Genomic DNA, 17,619 nt, shown 5'->3' on the forward strand with positions numbered 1-17,619 from the left:
GAAAGGGAGAAGTGGGAGAGAAAGGGACTCATCCAAGGCTGTGCAGGCTCCTTGCAGTGGAGCAGGGACTTCAGCCCCCACAGCCAAGCACCCCTCAAAGCTTCAGATGAGCACCTGAACAAGAACCAGCCATGGGGGTTGACTCTGCACTGTGGTCTCTGTGTTTGGTAGCTGTCAAGGGGATTTGGCTCTACACTGTGGTCTACCTGAGGGGAGGTTGTGGCCAGGAGGAGGTTGCTCTCTTCTCTCAGGTGGCCAGCACCAGAACGAGAGGACACAGCCTCAGGCTGTGCCAGGGGAAATTTAGGCTGGAGGTGAGGAGAAAGTTCTTCCCTGAGAGAGTCATTGGGCACTGGAATGGGCTGCCCGGGGAGGTGGTGGAGTCGCCGTCCCTGGAGCTGTTCAAGGCAGGACTGGACGTGGCACTTGGTGCCATGGTCTGGCCTTGAGCTCTGTGCTAAAGAGTTGGACTTGATGATCTGTGAGGTCTCTTCCAACCTTGATGATACTGTGAGACTGTGATGCTGTCCCTGTGTTTGGTAGCTGCCAAGGGGATTTGGCTCTGCACTGTGGTCTCTGTGTTTGGTAGCTGCCAAGGGGATTTGGCTCTGCACTGTGGTCTCTGTGTTTGGTAGCTGCCAAGGGGATTTGGCTCTGCACTGTGGTCTCTGTGTTTGGTAGCTGCCAAGGGGATTTGGCTCTGCACTGTGGTCTCTGTGTTTGGTAGCTGTCAAGGGGATTTGGCTCTGCACTGTGGTCTCTGTGTTTGGTAGCTGCCAAGGGGATTTGGCTCTGCACTGTGGTCTCTGTTTGGTAGCTGTCAAGGGGATTTGGCTCTGCACTGTGGTCTCTGTGTTTGGTAGCTGCCAAGGGGATTTGGCTCTGCACTGTGGTCTCTGTGTTTGGTAGCTGTCAATAGTTCATAGCCTGGTTCGAGACCACCACTAACCAGAAGCAGCAGAGGAAATTACTTAGAACCCTAAAGCAAATCAATGCCTCAGAGCCCCCAGGAGCCAGGGCAGCTGAGCAGCTCCCATCTGCAGGGGCAGGCGTGCCCATACCAGCAGGTTGACCGTGCAGCTCATGCGGTTCTCCTTGCTCTCGTCGTGCATGATGGTCCTGTAGTCCAGCAGGTTCTCCAGCAGGCTGCTGACCAGCAGGGCAAAGACCTCCCCAGGAGCAGCCAGGAACTTGTGCTTCCGACAGTGCTCCAGCAGGCTGCAGAGGGAAGGTTGGGCTGCAGCTCTGAGCGTAGCAAGCAGAGCTGCAGCAGCAAGCACCCAGAGCCCTCAGCTCACAGAGCCAGACATGGGGACCTTGGCAGTGCCAAGCAGCACCCTATGCCCAGAGCCCCCTGACACCCCAGGTCAAAGCTCTGCCTTGCTGATCCAAACCCTGGGTTCTTCTCCTCTTGGTGCTGGAAGAAGGCTTTGATTTTGCATTAACTCTGAGCCTCCTTTTCCCAAACTATTCACAAGCCCTTTCCTTGCCAGTCTGGTGCCTGCCTCTTGGATTTCATCTCCAAGTTTGGGGCATTTGTGCCAGCTGCTGCTCCAGGATCATCATTTAGAGCAACCAGTCTCAGAGTACCTGTATAGCATTGGTGTCACTGCCAACTGCTCTGCCTCCCTGGGCAGTGGAGTGCTGCAGCAGGGTTTCCCTGCTCAGCCCCATAGAGGTGTGAGCTGCAGAGAGCCCCCAGGGGGGCTTTGCCCAACTTACAGTTTCTCCAGCAAAATCTTGTACTGCTCATCCCCTCGGCCACCCTCCACTTCCTGGTCCAGCTTGGTGATCAACTCATTTTCAAACTGAAAAGGCAAACAAACCCTGTTCAGACAGACAGCAGCTCTCAGGAGCACTCATCCTACAGCTTCTGGGAGGCTGCTCTGGAGCAGCTCTCCCCTTTCTCCTTGGCCCATCAGCAGGTTGGTTTTGCTAGGAGCAGCATTCCAGCAGCCAGGTCCCTGACCCATCCTAAGGGAACCAAATTCCTGCCAGCAGAGAAGGGCAAGTCACAGCCCTCTGGCCAGCAGGAATGTTGCTGGCTGCTAATGCATGCCAAATTCTGGGTGACTGCCTGGCCAGGAAGACAAACCCTGTTCTGTGCAAGCAGTTCAAGCACAGCCTCAGCTCCAGCTGGAGCAAGCACAAACACCACTGGAACGGAAAATCCATGCCCCACGTCCTGCTCTCTCCTGCCCATTCCAACCCCCCCAGGGCCTGGGGCCAGCCACACCAAAGAGTGATGACCCCAAGGGAGCAAGACACTGTCCATGTGCTGGGGCTGGGGGCTGAGCTGCTGTGAGGATGCTGCTTGGGGAGACACATGTCACAGCTGACAAGGGCCTGAAGTGCCAAGGTGGCTGCCTTTGGATGGATGACTCCTGCCCATCTCCAGGGAGAAGCCTGTCTGCAATGCAGCTCGAGTGTCCCCTGCCTGCCAGCTGAGATGGCAGTGCCTGAGCTCCCCAGAGGAATGCTGCTGCTGCTGCAAAAGTCCTCAGAAACTGCAGTGGAAACTTCACCTGGGGGTGAAAGTGAAACCTCTCTTTTGCCTAGCACTTGACTGCCCAGCAGTGCCCTGCAGAGCAGCTCACATCCACAGCCAAAGATTAATCCTGGCAGACTTCTGTTGTTGTTAGGAATGGAACCAGACCCTGGCCCAGGGTGGCCAAAGAGTTGAGAGATGCCCACCAGGGTGCCCAGAGAGGTGGGAGATGTCCACCATCCATTCCAGGTCAAGTTGTTGGGGCTCTGAGCAACCTGCCACAGTTGGAGATGTCCCTGCTGACTAGAGGGGGGAGGCCCAGGTGGCCTTTTAAAGGTCCCTTTCCAACCTAAAGCACTTTATGACTCTGACTGCCATTTAGAATTCTCTCTTGGGGTCCCCCAGTTGCTCCCCCACTCAGATGTGAGTATTCACACATCTGCAAATGCAGAGAGGTAAGAAAGCAGGGGTTCATTAATTAGCAAGCTCGTGCAAAGGCACAGTCAGGGGCAGAGCTGAGGAGTCTCAGCTCCTCCAGCCCACCCAGCCATAAGGTCCCAAAGTGGCACCATTTTTTGTGAGGTTCTTTGGCTGGAGGTGTTTAAAGTGATCTACTCCTGCAGATTTAACAAGGCCAAGTTCAGGGTGCTGCACTTTGGCCACAACAACCCCAAGCAGCACTACAGGTTGGGGACTGAGTGGCTGAGAGCAGCCAGGAAGAAAGGGACCTGGGGGTACTGGTAGAAAGTAGGCTGAAGATGAGGCAGCAGTGTACCCAGGTGGCCAAGAGAGCCAATGGCATCCTGGGCTGGCTCAGGAGCAGTGTGGCAAGCAGGACAAGGGAGGTTAATCTTTCCCTGTACTCGGCACTGGTCAGGCCACACCTTCACTCCTGTGTCCAGTTCTGGGCCCCTCAATTCAAGAGAGATGCTGAGGTGCTGGAAGGTGTTTGGAGAAGGGCAACAAAGCTGGTGAGGAGCCTGGAACACAAACCCTATGAGGAGAGGCTGAGGGAGCTGGGGGTGTGCAGCCTGCAGCAGAGAAGGCTCAGGGCAGAGCTCATTGTTGGCTACAACTACGTGAAGGGAGGTTGTAGCCAGGTGGGGTTGGTCTCTTCTCCAGGCACCCAGCAACAGAACAAGGGGACACAGCCTCAAGTTGTGCCAGGGGAAGTATAGGCTGGATGTTAGGAGGAAGTTGTTGTTAGAGAGAGTGATTGGCATTGGAATGGGCTGCCCAGGGAGGTGGTGGAGTCACTGTCCCTGAAGGTATCACAGTATCATCAGGGTTGGAAGAGACCTCACAGACCATCAAGTCCAACCCTTTAGCACAGAGCTCAAGGCCAGACCATGGCACCAAGTGCCACGTCCAGTCCTGCCTTGAAGTGCCCCAGGGACGGCGACTCCACCACCTCCCCGGGCAGCCCATTCCAGTGTCCAATGACTCTCTCAGGGAAGAACTTTCTCCTCACCTCAAGCCTAAATTTCCCCTGGCACAGCCTGAGGCTGTGTCCTCTTGTTCTGGTGCTGGCCACCTGAGAGAAGAGAGCAACCTCCTCCTGGCCACAGTCTGGCTGGGGCACTTAGTGCCATGGACTGGCTAGGGCTGGGTGCTAGGTTGGACTGGATGATCTTGGAGGTCTCCTCCAATCTGCTTGATTCTATGATTCCATGCTGCTGCCCTGCAGCCAGCAGGCTCCCTCACCATGTGGAAGCTCCTGTTGCCACTGAAGTTGAACTCGCACTGCATCATGTCGAAGAAGATGGGGATGGTAGCTCTGCGCAGCTCCGGCTCCGGCACCAGCGTCACCTCCAGGATGGGCCCCACCATTGCTGGGATGAATTTGATCTTGTGGGGACCTGCAAGGAAGTCAAAGTCAGACACGTGCCAGTGGCTGGATCTGAGTATCCAAATGTTGAAGTAGATGCTATGGATATGCCTCAATTTAAGAGAGATGTTGAGGTGCTGAAAGATGTTGAGAGAAGGGCAGCAAGGCTGGGGAGGGGCCTGGAGCACAGCCCTGTGAGGAGAGTCCAAGGGAGCTGGGGGTGTGCAGCGTGCAGCAGAGGAGGCTCAGGGCAGAGCTCATTGCTGCCTGCAGCTGCCTGCAGGGAGGCTGTAGCCAGGTGGGGTTTGGCTCTGCTGCCAGGCAGCCAGCACCAGAAGAAGGGGACACAGCCTCAAGCTGTGCCAGGACAGGTCTAGGCTGGATGTGAGGAGGAAGCTCCTGGCAGAGAGAGTGACTGGCATTGGAATGGGCTGCCCAGGGAGGTGGTGGAGTGGCTGTGGCTGGAGGTGTTGAAGCCAAGCCTGGCTGGGGCACTTAGTGCCATGGTCTGGTTGGTTGGGCAGGGCTGGGTGCTAGGTTGGACTGGCTGAGCTTGGAGCTCTCTTCCAGCCTGCCTGATTCTATGATCCTAAGACACGACCACAACCCACAGACACCCTGCTAGGAGGGCACATTTCCTGTGGATGGTGTCTGCTGAAATGCCAGCCAAGGTGCCACAGCTCCAAAACCCAGGAACAGCACAGGAAAGTAACTGACCTGAGCTGCACACCATGTAGATCACAAAGGCTCTCAGCATCCTGCCCCTGTCCTCCCCATGACAGAACAACCTTGTTGAGGAACCTACCAAACTGTCTGAGCAGCTGATGTGGGCCAAGATCAGCTTCTGTGAGCTCTTCACAGAAAGAGGTTTTATGCTCTGAAACAGCTGAGCCTGAAGTGCCATTCCCCACACTAACCACCAGCAGCTTTCATCAAGGAAGAAAGGGTTTGAAGCCCAGCTTGAGAGCCTGAAGAGAGATCACTCTGCAGCTGGAACTCACCCAGGTTGTACCACATATCCCTTATTTTGAAGCCAATTTCTTTCCTCATGTCCCCATACCTACAATAAAAAGCAGCAGCAAAAGATGAAGAGGACCTGTGCAGTGACAGGACCTTTGCAAAGCTGTTAGAGAGACTGAATGGCAAACCCACCAAATCTGCTACTCTCTTCTACCCACCCCTGCCAGCAGCCTGGGTGTGCTGGGCACTTACACCCTCAAGGAGGGGCTCAGGGACTGTCCTCCCTGCTTAGGGTCTGCCAAGAGTTGCTCAACATCACACACCTGCTGTGAGATGCTCTCTCCTCCCTTCCTCTCCCAGCACAGCTCAATGCTCAGAAGCAGGGCATGGCCACGTCCCACCAGGACAGAAGCCTGCAGGCTCCCTGCTGCTTCCTGCAGTTGGACCCAGGGTTTGCTGTCTTTGGTGTTTCCCCTAAAGCTTTAACTGCTGCCACTGAGAGAACACAAGAATATTGAACTAGGAGGCCTCACTACAGCACAGAAGATGGCACACACCAAGGCTGCCCTAACAGCATCCTCTGGCAGGATCCACACAGACAGCTGGGGCCTGGAGTCCAGTCAAGGGAGAAATCACTGCTCAGAGTCTTTGGGAATTTGGCCAAGTTTGCTTTGGGGCTCCTGAATCCACTTTCCAAAGAGGAAGAGCAAAGACAGGGCCTAAGGAGCTGCATGGCACTGAGGATTCTTGCTCACCCACCCCAGGGCACAGCTAAGCAGCTGCAGAAGGTTGCTTTGGGACAAGCCTCTGTCACAGACCTTACAGTGGCTCAAGTTCAGCTCAAGCAAGTTGGGATCTGTCTGACCAGTGTCAAGCCTTGAAACCTGCCTTTGTCACCCTCCTCCCTGTGTCACCAGCACCTCCCTGGCATGCTTCAGCCCTCCCCAAAGCTCCAAGGAGTTGGTCTGCAATGGCACAAAGGAGGCTGGCAAAAGCAAAGTCTCTGGCAGCCCTCCCACTGCAGACTCACTTCTTGATGATCTTGCTGCGTTTGGCTTGAGAGAAGGTCTCCAGCTGGAGGGATTCATGAGTGAGGAAGGCCACTGCCAGGTGGAAATAGTTATTCCAGAGCTGTGGAAGAGAAACAAGCCTGGAACAGCAGAAGGCAAAGCAACCCCCAGCACAACAGAGCTGGTGGTGCTCGGGTGATGGTTGGACTGGAGGCTCTCAAGAGGTCTTTTCCAACCTTAACGATCCAATGATCTCTTGTTAACTGTGGGATTTGTTTGCTCTTCCTGCCTTTCAGGGCTGGAATCCACAGGAAAATCCAGAAACAATGGAATTGTTACCTGGAGTTCAAAGCTTGTTTGATCCAGAAAGGACCGGTTGAGGACAGAGGCAAACTGGTTCACTGCCCGGAGGAAAACCCTGGAGGAGATAAAGCCAAGTGAAAGGTGACTCTGAAAAGCAACCTTGCAGTGCTGGGCTACAGCAACCAGATGTGAGCTCAGGAGGCAGCAGCACAGCTCCCAGGCTGGGCAGGAGTTCCTGCAGGAGGTGCTTCACCTCCTTCCCAGCAGAGGGACATCCTGGGCAAGCTTTTGGGTCATGCAATCTGTTTGACAGCGCAGTGTCACCTCAGGTGGTGGCTTCCCTTAAGCCCAGCCTGTCCTCACCACTGAAGCACTCAACTTGCCCCTGCCCTGTCCTTCCCCACACTCCTCATGTCTGACAGGGCAGAGCTGCCCCTCTGGGAGAGCTGCTGAATTCCAACAGCAGCACTGCTTGGGCACTGCAGTTCACTGCAGTCTCACTCAAACCACCCTGCAGCTGCAGGGAACACAGCCTGTGGAACTCCAGGTGCTCCCAACCTGCTTGTGCCAGCCCCAGAAAGGCTCCAAGGCAGCAGCAGCAGCCTCATACCTGCTCTGCATCATGTTCATCACCATCCAGTCAGGGGCATAGACATTCTTCCCAATCAGATCCTTAAACATAATGAATGTTTCCATCAGGAAGTCCTGCAGGGAAAACAAACCCCCACCAGGGTGAATCTGGGGCAAAGGGTGGGAAATGCCAACGTTTGCAGCTGCCTTGGTGGATTAATGCCTGCAGTGATCAGCAATCAATGCACTGCACCTCCCAAGGAGGAGCTCTCTTCCTGTGGCTGTCTTCCAGTAACTACTTCTGACATCTCCTCCATTCACTCTCAGGAGGTGCAATGATTGCCCCAGTCTGGATCTGCTGTGCTGTTCTGAATTCAGCTGGGTCGTTGGGAGCTCTGGGGCACAAACTGGATTATAAAGCAAAACCAGTATGAAAGGACCTTGCTTCCAGCTGCCTGAACTGTGCTTATCAGCCTGCTGCAGCACCTTCCATAAAGATGGACCCTGGAATGTATTTTCACTTCCCCAGTTGGTCCAGTCTCTTCTGGTGCAGTTTGAGAAGGACAGCCAGGCAGAGGTGATGGACCTGCTGGCACAGACACGTGGGGTAGGATCTCACTGTAGGGAAAACACTTTCTGCACCAGCACCGAAGTGCTCCAGACAAAGCTGTGTCACACCCCAAGACTTGGGCAAGATGAGGTTGGGTTGTAGAAAGAGACAGAAAGGAAAAGAAAGAAGAGAGCTGAGTGAAGAAGGCACTGCCAGGAACACCTCAGGCAGAAACACCACCTGCCAGCATTCAGATGGGTTCTGCTCTCTGCAGAGCCAGCACAGCAGCAGCCAAACCAGGACACAAGGTCACATCAGAAGTCTCCACCTTGCAAAAATCAGCAGTTCTGTTGTGCTGAGCAGCTTGCTCTGAGGAGCTGGCAAGGAGCATTGCAGAGAGGAGAAAGGGCTCTTGGTGTGGCCTCATGAAACAGCCTCCAGGCAAAGCAAGCCCTGCCCTGAGGCCCACTCAGGACAGCTCCTGGATCTACTCAGTTTAGTTTTTCCTTCCCCATAGATTACCTGGGTAATACAAGAAACTATTTCTTAACCCAGAGGATGCTTTGCCTGGCCACTGCAGCTGGTGGCATGAGGAGCAGAGGTGCCAGCCACGAGTGCCCTGCAGGTGGCTGTGTTGCCCAGCAGATCACAGGCAGTGCCAGCTGCAGGGATCGCCTCGCATCCAAAAGCAATTGCAAACATCTGCCGGTGGGTTGTGCTCCAGCTGTTAGAGGCAGAACGCCAGCCCAGGCTCTTCCCCAGCCAGGAGTTAAAGGAGCAAGCACTTCTAAGCTGCAGAACAAGGGCTATGGGGACAAAACCCCAGGACAGTTGCAGTGCCATGCTCCAGAGACCTGCACAAATGCTGCTCTTGGTTCTGACCTGTTCTGGCCAGTCTGGAGAAGCTCTTGGATGCAGCTGTGAATTCCAGGGGCCTCACAAACTCTGGGGCCAAGGACTGCAGAGCTTTTAGCATGGAGGGAACTGCTGGCACTGCTGCCCACTAAAGCACTGAACTGAATCTAGAGCAGAAGGAATTAAAGAGGACAAGATCATAGAGAGACAACAGCAAGGAGGGCAGAAGACTTTCAGCATGGAGGGAACTGTTGCACTGCTGCCCACTAAAGCACTGAGCTGAATCTAGAGCAGAAGGAATTAGAGCACAAGATCATAGAGAGACAACAGCGACAGCAAGGGAGGGCAGAAGGCTTTCAGCATGGAGGGAACTGCTGGCACTGCTGCCCACTAAAGCACTGAACTGAATCTGGAGCAGAAGGAATTAAAGAGCACAAGATCATAGAGAGACAACAGCAAGGAGGGCAGAAGACTTTCAGCATGGAGGGAACTGTTGCACTGCTGCCCACTAAAGCACTGAACTGAATCTAGAGCAGAAGGAATTAAAGAGCACAAGATCATAGAGAGACAACAGCAAGGGAGGGCAGAAGACTTCCAGCATGGAGGGAACTGCTGGCACTGCTGCCCACTAAAGCACTGAGCTGAATCTGGAGCAGAAGGAATTAGAGGACAAGATCATAGAGAGACAATAGCAAGGGAGGGCAGAAGACTTTTCCTTCCCATCTCCATTCACTCCCCTGGGTCCTGACTTTGTGCTGGCACTTAACCAGGTTTTACTCAATGCTATAAACGCTGCTCTCAGACTGTGCTGAGCCAGCAAGCTCCTGTGTGTGCCCAGCAGGGTGCTGTGGGCTCAGCCCCCTGCATGTGGCACCAGACTGGCACAGGGCACTGCAGCTGGCCACAGAACCCTGGAATGGCCTCTCAGGAGCAGTGTCACTGCTCATGGCCTCAACTAGCCCCAGCCAGGCTTACTTACAATGATGTCCTGGGGAGTTTTGAAGGTGCTGATGTAATGGTCATAGTGGGAATCCTCCATTTGCCTCAGGATGGCTGTCATGCAGGCCACGAAGATGCCCTAGGAGGGGAGGAGAAGACACTGTCTGTGTTCAGCCCTGGAAGCTCAGCTCTTTGCTTCTCCATCCTTCTGCACCTGCAGCACAGGCAAACGAAAGCTTGCCAAGGTGCCTGCACCTGCTGGGATGCCACACAGCGGTCAGAAACGCCCTCAGAGACACCTCACCCTCCAGCACTCCAGCCAAGGTGACAAAGGAGCATTTTTTCATCAAGGACTCCTGCACTGAACCCAAACTCTGTGTGCAGCAGGGCCCAGAGGAGCTGGAAATCACAGCCAGCAGTGGCTCAGTTCAAAGTGCTGCTGCATCAGGACAGTTTGCATCCTAACACCTGGGCTCACGAAACCACCAAGAGCCACGTTCCAGTGGCTCAGAGCCCTGCAGCAAATGGAAAGATGCTTCCACAGACTACTGCTGCAGACTGGCACCTTCCAGGAGCATAAATCCCACTACAAGGCAGGGCAAAGGGCAGCTGCAGGGGAAGGCTCTCACGATGTGTGGGGACTGCCGGCTCATGCCGATCACGGTGCGGTTTATCCTCCTCAGCAGCCGCTCCATCATCAGCCTGATGTGCTCACCAGTGGGGCCCTGAGGAGGCAAGCAGGAGAATCTGAGACAGTTCTGGATGTGCAGTGATCTACAGAGAGCTCTCTAGTGGGGGGACACGACTGCCCTGGCAGTGCTCAACTGCTGTTGGAGGGTGCAAAAAAGGAGATGCAAACCCTGCGAGCGCTCGATCCCAGCACTGTAGGTAAACACTTGGTGCAGAGCCAGCAGAGAATGACCTCCAGCAGCCTGACCAGTTCATGCTGGCACAGCTGAGCTGGAGCTGCTGCTGTGATTTGGCTCTAGGGGGGGTCCCTGAACAGTTCAAACCCTCCTCCAGACAGCAACTTAGAAGCAATTTCCATGCCTCTCTTTTTCTGACCAAACAATGAATGCTGTCCCTGGCTCACAGCAGAGGAAAGCAACATCCACACGCTTCCAGGACCTGCCTCAAGCAACTCACAGGCCACCAAAGCAGCTGGTGACATGGTCCCTAGGAAGGTTCTTCTTTGTCCTGCAGTGACAGCCATGCACCCAACCCCTCATGGCTCCTTGCTTTATGGGCAAGGAGTTTCACAGAACTGTGCAGCAATGCAGCACAACTCCTGCAGGGAGCAGAACCTTCCTACTTCTCTGAAGCCTAAGCTGCCAACTTCCTTCATCTGCACCCTCCACAGCTCATGCTCACCACATCTTTCCGATCCAGCACTTCCAGAACACTGCTAAGCAGCTGTGAGCTGGCCTCGTGGTCAGGCTTGCTGGCATTGTCATCCAGCTGGCCACTCAGCTGGTCCAGCAGCAGCGGCAGGAGAGCATCTCTGCATTCTGAAAAGGAGACAGAGCACCACAGCCTGTTGCTGCCAGCAAGTTCTTCACAGCAGCACCACACAGTAGCCCTCTGCTCCTAGCTTAATCTTGGGACACCAAAGCATCCATTCATAGAATATCCATGGGTATATTCATAGAATCAACCAGGTTGGAAGAGAGCTCTAAGATCAGCCAGTCCAACCTAGCACCCAGCCCTATCCAGTCAACCAGAGCATGGCACTAAGTGCCTCATCCAGGCTTTTCCTGAACACCTCCAGGGATGGTGACTCCACCACCTCCCTGGGCAGCCCATTCCAATGGCAAATCACTCTCTCTGTGAAGAGCTTCCTCCTAACATCCAGCCTAAAACATGCTTAGATCCACTTGAATAGTCACTAACAGACCAGAGAGAGCCATAACTAAGCTGTAAGGACATCAAACAGGGCAGTGTTATAGAATCATAGAATGGTTTAGGTTGGAAGGGATCAGCCAGTTCCAACCCTATGCCATAGGCAGGGACACCTCCCACTAGAACAGGTTGCTCAAGGCCTCATCCAACTTGGTCTTGAACACCTCCAGGGAGGTCGTGGAGCACAGAAGCCCCCACTGTGATCAAAGATCACAGTGGGGGCTTCCGTGCTCCACGACCTCCCTGGGCAAGCTGTGCCAGTGTCTCACCACCCTCAACTTGTGCCAGTGTCTCACCACCCTCAACCTGTGCCAGTGTCTCACCACCCTCAACCTGTGCCAGTGTCTCACCACCCTCACTGCAAAGAACTCTTTCCTAACATCTATTTTCAATCTCCCCTCTGCCAGTTTAAACCCATCAGCCCTTGTCCTGTCATTACCTTATCAATAGTCCCTCCCCAGCCTTCCTGTAGGCTCCCTTCAGATATTGAAAGGCCACTCCAAGGTCTCCTCAAAGTCTTCTCCTCTCCAGGCTGCACAGCCCCAACTCTCTCAGCCTGTCCTCATAGCAGAGCTGCTGCAGCCCTCTCAGCATCTTGGTGGCCTTTCTCTGGACTCACTTTAACAGTTGCATGTCCTGCTTGTGTTGGGGGCTCCAGAGCTGTACACAGTACTCCAAGTGGGGACATCATCAGTCCTCAGCAGCTACTCACCAGCCTGCCTGAACAGGTCACTCTCCACGATCTTGGTCATGCAGTTCAGCTTCTGCCGAACCAGCTGGTTGTCAGGAATGCTCTGGATGAAATTGCTGAAGAGGATGCTAGGGTGCAAACCACAGAGCAAGCAGATGGTCAGCACCTCCACCCCATCCTGCCCCTACAGGCCAGGCAGATCTGTCACTGTGGACACCTTATTAGCAAGCAGTCTCCAAGAGGATGACTACAGAGCCTTAACTTAGTGTCAAGAGTCTTAGCAGAGGACTTTCACTGAGAGCAAACAGGACTCAGAACCTGCAGGCTTGCACTCTTGCAGTGAAGCCTGCACTCCAAGGCACACCAGATCTGTCAGAGTCAGGCAGTGCTGCCTGCCCTCCAGTGCCAGCAGCAGGCAACAATGCCTCTGTCACAGCAAATGAAAGCAGAAGTCTGCAAACAGACCAGAAACGGAAATGCTGCCATGGAGAGCAGCAGGAGATATCCTTCCAGATGCCCTTTTCACCAAGAGATGACTCACTGCAGCCTGAGACTCCATTAAATTAAATCCCCTCTGTGTTTGCTGTCTGTCTGCTGTCAGAACAGGGTGGGAGGGGCTGGGCAAAGCTCCAAAGAGCAGAGAGCAGAACTCCCCAGAATGCTGGCAACCCCCTGGATAAGCCAAACTTGTGCTTCCCTGGCCAAAGCTGTGCCTCTGCCACACACTTTGTACACAACATTTCATCACTCCCCAGGCCTCACGTTTTGGTCCTCAGCAACATCTCAAGGTGATTAAGAAGGAGCAGCTGAGATTTGGGCTGCACTGGCCTCCAGTCACAGCCTGCAAGAGCTGCCTCACACACACAGGAGGAGCAGCATCACCTCACAGCTGAGCAGCTGCTCCTGGGAGCTTCCAAAGTCTTCCCAACAGACAGCTGGGTCTAGAGGACAGACAGAGGTAATGTGGTTACCTGAGCTCAACAGGGTCAAACACCAGCTTGACATCATTTATGATGCTTGGCAAATACTTCAAAGCTGCACCCTGCAAGAGGAAAAAAACACAAGGACATGAAACACAGGTGGAGACTGAGCTGGACTGGCCAGCTCCAGCTGCAGTGGGGTAAAGCCTCAGCACTGCCCACAGCTCCCAGGGCAGATCCAGCCTGGGAAGAGCACACAGGCAGACAACTGGCTTCAGATCAGAGTTATGCATCCAAAGAGCCTCCAGCAGCCACACACCTGCAGGGCAGAGCAGAAAGGTGAGAGGAGGGAGTCAGAGCCAAGCTCTTGAGTCCTTGCAAGCATCCTGGAGTTGCAGGGATTAAGCTCCTCAGAGCCTGACATGCAAAGCAACAGGCAAACTGGCTCAGGGTGCTGCACACTTCAGCATGCCCACACGAGAGGCTGCCATCAGTGTGGCATCCAGACAAGCAGGAGCAGCAGCAGCTCAGACTGTGCTGTTTCACAGCTGCTGCCAGCAGGTGCTCTGCATGAGAACCAGCACTGGGCTCTGCATCACCCAAGTGCTACTGCAAAGGTTGGAACTCATCTCTTGGAGCAGACAAAAGCAGGTTGGTTGCCAACTGAAGCAAGCAAGCTAAAGACCTCAGTGCCTTCAGCTGAGCAGCCTCACTGCATGGCTGCTCTGCTCCTGCTCCTAGCACGAACAGAAGCTTCACAATCCATCTGGCACCAGAGAAACAGGCAAGACACATTTGGGAGCCATTTCTATTCTCATTACTTCCATTCCCACCACTCCTTTGACTTTTGCAGCAGTTGCACATTTCCATCTCCATCACCCCCAAGCTTGGTGCCAGTGGCTGAAGTCTCTTCCCCTCTGCAGCAGTTTACACCTTCACTGCTTGTCAGCTTTCATCCCAGCAGGTGCTGAAGGGGTTTAAGCAACACCACAGCTCTCAGCTTTATTTGGTGAACTTTGGGGCTAAAGGTTCCCCTCCTGCTGGGGTTAAAGGTTCCCCTCCTGCCACAGAGGTGCTGGGACTCCTCTGGATGGGCTTTACGTGCCTCAAAGCTTGTCCCTTTTTCTGCTGCCCCCACAACCTTATCACTGGATCTGATACAGACATCATCATCATCTCTTCCTCCAGGTGCAGCAGACCTCGACTGCATCTCAGACCTCAGCATGCAGCATACCTTAATCTTGACAGCCTCCTCCAGAGGCCGGTCCATGAGCTGGTTGAAGGACAGGAACAGCCTGTGGATGGCGTCCTTGAACTCGTCCCCATCCTCACTCTTCTCATAAAACCTTGGAGGAGCAGGAGGAGCTGGTTATGGACAGAGACCCAGAACTGCAGCTGAGGCAGGACTGCAGCCTGCAAAACACCATCTGGAAGCAGCCTCCTTCCACACGGACAGCAGGGGAGAGAAAACAGCTGGGGCTCTGCAGGGCTTTCCTGCTGGGACCTGCTGCACCTCCTCAGCTCCACTGCCTGCTTGGGCTCCTGGCTTCCCACAGCCGAGGAGCCCCTTGTGTGTCAAACAGAATGCACACAAGGGAAGGATTCCCAACATAGAATCACAGAATCAAGCAGGTTGGAAGAGAGCTCCAAGCTCAGCCAGCCCAACCTAGCACCCAGCCCTGGCCAACCAACCAGACCATGGCACTAAGTGCCCCAGCCAGGCTTGGCTTCAACACCTCCAGCCACAGCCACTCCACCACCTCCCTGGGCAGCCCATTCCAGTGCCAATCACTCTCTCTGACAACAACTTCCTCCTCACATCCAGCCTCAACCTGCCCTGCCACAGCTTCAGGCTGTGTCCCCTTCTTCTGTTGTTGCTTGCCTGGCAGCAGAGCCCAACCCCACCTGGCTACAGCCTCCCTGCAGGCAGCTGCAGGCAGCAATGAGCTCTGCCCTGAGCCTCCTCTGCTGCAGGCTGCACCCCCCCAGCTCCCTCAGCCTCTCCTCACAGGGCTGTGCTCCAGGCCCCTCCCCAGCCTTGCTGCCCTTCTCTGGGCACCTTCCAGCACCTCAACATCTCTCTTGAGTTGAGGAGCCCAGAACTGGACACAGCACTCAAGGTGTCACTTTAAATTCTTAATTAAGTTCTTTGTTTCAATTCAGGCATCAAGTTCACAGCCTCTGATGTCCTTCCTATTCCTTTTAACACACTCTTAACAAAAATATCCCTGTAAATAAGCCTTGCTAAGTCTAATTGTGCCTTAGAAGCTAGAAGTCATTCCATGGTTTCACTTTTTGGACACCTAACAGTCCCTTTACAGCACTGCCATGTGCTGCCTCCAGCATGCTGCAGCTGACTGAAGGACTCCTCTCCTCAGAGGGGATTTTCACTCAGCTGCTTTGCTCCAGCTGCAGACAAAGGCAGGAAAAAAAACTCTCCTCTTCATGGTTGAAGGAGGAGAATATGCTGAGGACATCCCCTCCAGGGTGCTGGCTGGAGGTAACTCTACTGCATTCCAGGAGGAGACAGAAAGGTGGCACAAGCTTGGTCTCACCTCAGGTAGAGGATCCGTGACTGCACGATGAACCGGAACAGGTACTTGAGAGCCTTCAGCGCAGCAAAGAGCAGCTCTGTCCTGCTGCAGTCCTCTGCACTCCCCACGTAACAGTTGAGCACTTTGGTGAGCTTCCTTTGGAGAGAAAGGAGAATAAGCAGGCAGTGAGGAGCTGTGTGAGGGCAGCTTCCTCATTCCAGAGCTTTTCTGTAGCTGTGAGATGTGAGGTGATGCCTCCAATAGGAGAAGGACAGGCAAGGAGGGGGCAGCAAACTCTGACCCCTCCTTTGGTCCTCTCTGTGGTACAGAATGCCCCAATCTCAGCATGGTTGGGGTTGTAAATGACCTCTGGAGATCATCCAGTCCAAGTGCCCTGCTAAAGCAGGGCACCCACAGCAGATTGCCCAGCAGCACAATGCCCAGGGCAGGTTAGAAGCTCTCCAGAGGAGACTCTAGCCAGGTGGGGGTGGCCTCTTCTCCCAGGCAACCAGCAATAGAACAAGGGGACACAGCCTCAAGTTGTGCTGGGGTAGGTATAGGCTGGATGCTAAGAGGAAGTTCTTCACAGAGAGAGTGATTGGCATTGGAATGGGCTGCCCAGGGAGGTGGTGGGGGCACCATCCCTGGAGGTGTTCAAGAAAAAGACTGCTGAAACCTTTGGCTTTCTTGTTTCAGTGCTAGCAGGGAGCACTCAGGAAGCTGGAGAGCCACCACTGGCAGCTGCTCCAGGTGCTTGCACTCCCATGTGCAGAGCACAAAGTCCTCCTGAAGCAGCACTGAGGCAGAGGGAGGATTTCCCAGGACAGCAGACTTCCTTCTTACAGAGAAAATCCCCACAACAGGAACTTCACTCATAGAATCATAGAATCAACCAGGTTGGAAGAGACCTCCAAGATCATCCAGTCCAACCTAGCACCCAGCCCTAACCAGTCAACCAGACCATGGCACTAAGTGCCTCATCCAGGCTTTGCTTGAAGACCCCCAGGGACAGTGCCTCCACCACCTCCCTGGGCAGCCCATTCCAATGCCAATCACTCTCTCTGTGAAGAACTTCCTCCTAACATCCAGCCTAGACCTACCCCAGCACAACTTGAGGCTGTGTCCCCTTGTTCTATTGCTGGTTGCCTGGGAGAAGAGGCCACCCCCCACCTGGCTACAATGTCCCTTCAGGTAGTTGTAGACAGTAATAAGATCACCCCTGAGCCTCCTCTTCTCCAGGCTAAACACCCCCAGCTCCCTCAACCTCTCCTCATAGGATTTGTGCTCCAGGCCCCTCACCAGCTTTGTTGCCCTTCTCTACATGTTCCAGCACCTCAACATCTCTCTTGAATTGAGGGTACTCAGAGTACAAAGGAGCAGCTGGAGGGCTTGGTTCTGTCCTGAGCACTGCTGCCCCTCTCACCCAGCTGCCAGTGGAGCAGGATGTGGCTGCCAGCCTGTGGGGCTGTGCCCACAATACTCACACATATGCCAGGGTTGCACTGAAGTGTTTGTAGATGTAGGTTTCGAGCACAGGGTTGAAATGCTGGAACTTGATGTCTCCAATCAAAGAGATGATAAAGACCTGCCAGAAGAGCAGAAGGGAGGAGATGGACAGAGCTGCACAGCTGCAGCAGAACTCAGGCTCTCAGTGCACAGCCTTTGCCTTGCTAGGTCACAGGTTGTGCTGGGTTGTTCCTTTAGCAGCAGGAGTGCCACAGACAATGGGTGAAGATTTAGGGTCTACAGGTTCATGCCCACCATGGCCACAAATCCTTCACCATCATGACCCTGAGTGAGTCACCTCACTTTGTGCCTCAGACAGGCAGTAGCTTTCCTCTTCTGTACCCTGCTTTAGTGCAAGAAGCTAAAGGAATTCCTCTGAGTGATGTGAGGAGCCTCACCCTGGCTGCTCTGAAGCTCAACACATATCATAGAATCAGGCAGGTTGGAGGAGACCTCCAAGCTCAGCCAGCCCAACCTAGCACCCAGCCCTGCCCAACCAACCAGACCATGGCACTAAGTGCTCCAGCCAGGCTTGGCTTCAACACCTCCAGGCACAGCCACTCCAC

General features: G+C 54.3%; 1 protein-coding gene across 1 annotated transcript in view; it reads right to left on the minus strand.

The window, feature by feature from the left end:
- The window catches only part of DOCK5 (dedicator of cytokinesis 5), a 75,194-nt gene that overhangs the window by 19,603 nt on the left and 37,972 nt on the right, over positions 1–17,619 (minus strand). The window contains exons 21-35 of the mRNA XM_064175693.1: positions 17,032–17,132; positions 15,569–15,703; positions 14,248–14,359; positions 13,065–13,135; positions 12,115–12,221; positions 10,875–11,011; positions 10,133–10,228; positions 9,544–9,642; positions 7,200–7,294; positions 6,626–6,704; positions 6,307–6,407; positions 5,318–5,376; positions 4,193–4,347; positions 1,723–1,808; positions 1,062–1,218 (exon numbers count right to left, since the gene is read on the minus strand). Coding sequence (XP_064031763.1) covers positions 1,062–1,218; positions 1,723–1,808; positions 4,193–4,347; positions 5,318–5,376; positions 6,307–6,407; positions 6,626–6,704; positions 7,200–7,294; positions 9,544–9,642; positions 10,133–10,228; positions 10,875–11,011; positions 12,115–12,221; positions 13,065–13,135; positions 14,248–14,359; positions 15,569–15,703; positions 17,032–17,132 — 1,590 coding nt within the window. The remainder of the gene's footprint in view (positions 1–1,061; positions 1,219–1,722; positions 1,809–4,192; positions 4,348–5,317; positions 5,377–6,306; positions 6,408–6,625; positions 6,705–7,199; positions 7,295–9,543; positions 9,643–10,132; positions 10,229–10,874; positions 11,012–12,114; positions 12,222–13,064; positions 13,136–14,247; positions 14,360–15,568; positions 15,704–17,031; positions 17,133–17,619) is intronic.

Source organism: Pogoniulus pusillus, chromosome 42 (assembly GCF_015220805.1).
Source record: "Pogoniulus pusillus isolate bPogPus1 chromosome 42, bPogPus1.pri, whole genome shotgun sequence".
In the NCBI taxonomy this organism is placed as follows: domain Eukaryota; kingdom Metazoa; phylum Chordata; class Aves; order Piciformes; family Lybiidae; genus Pogoniulus; species Pogoniulus pusillus.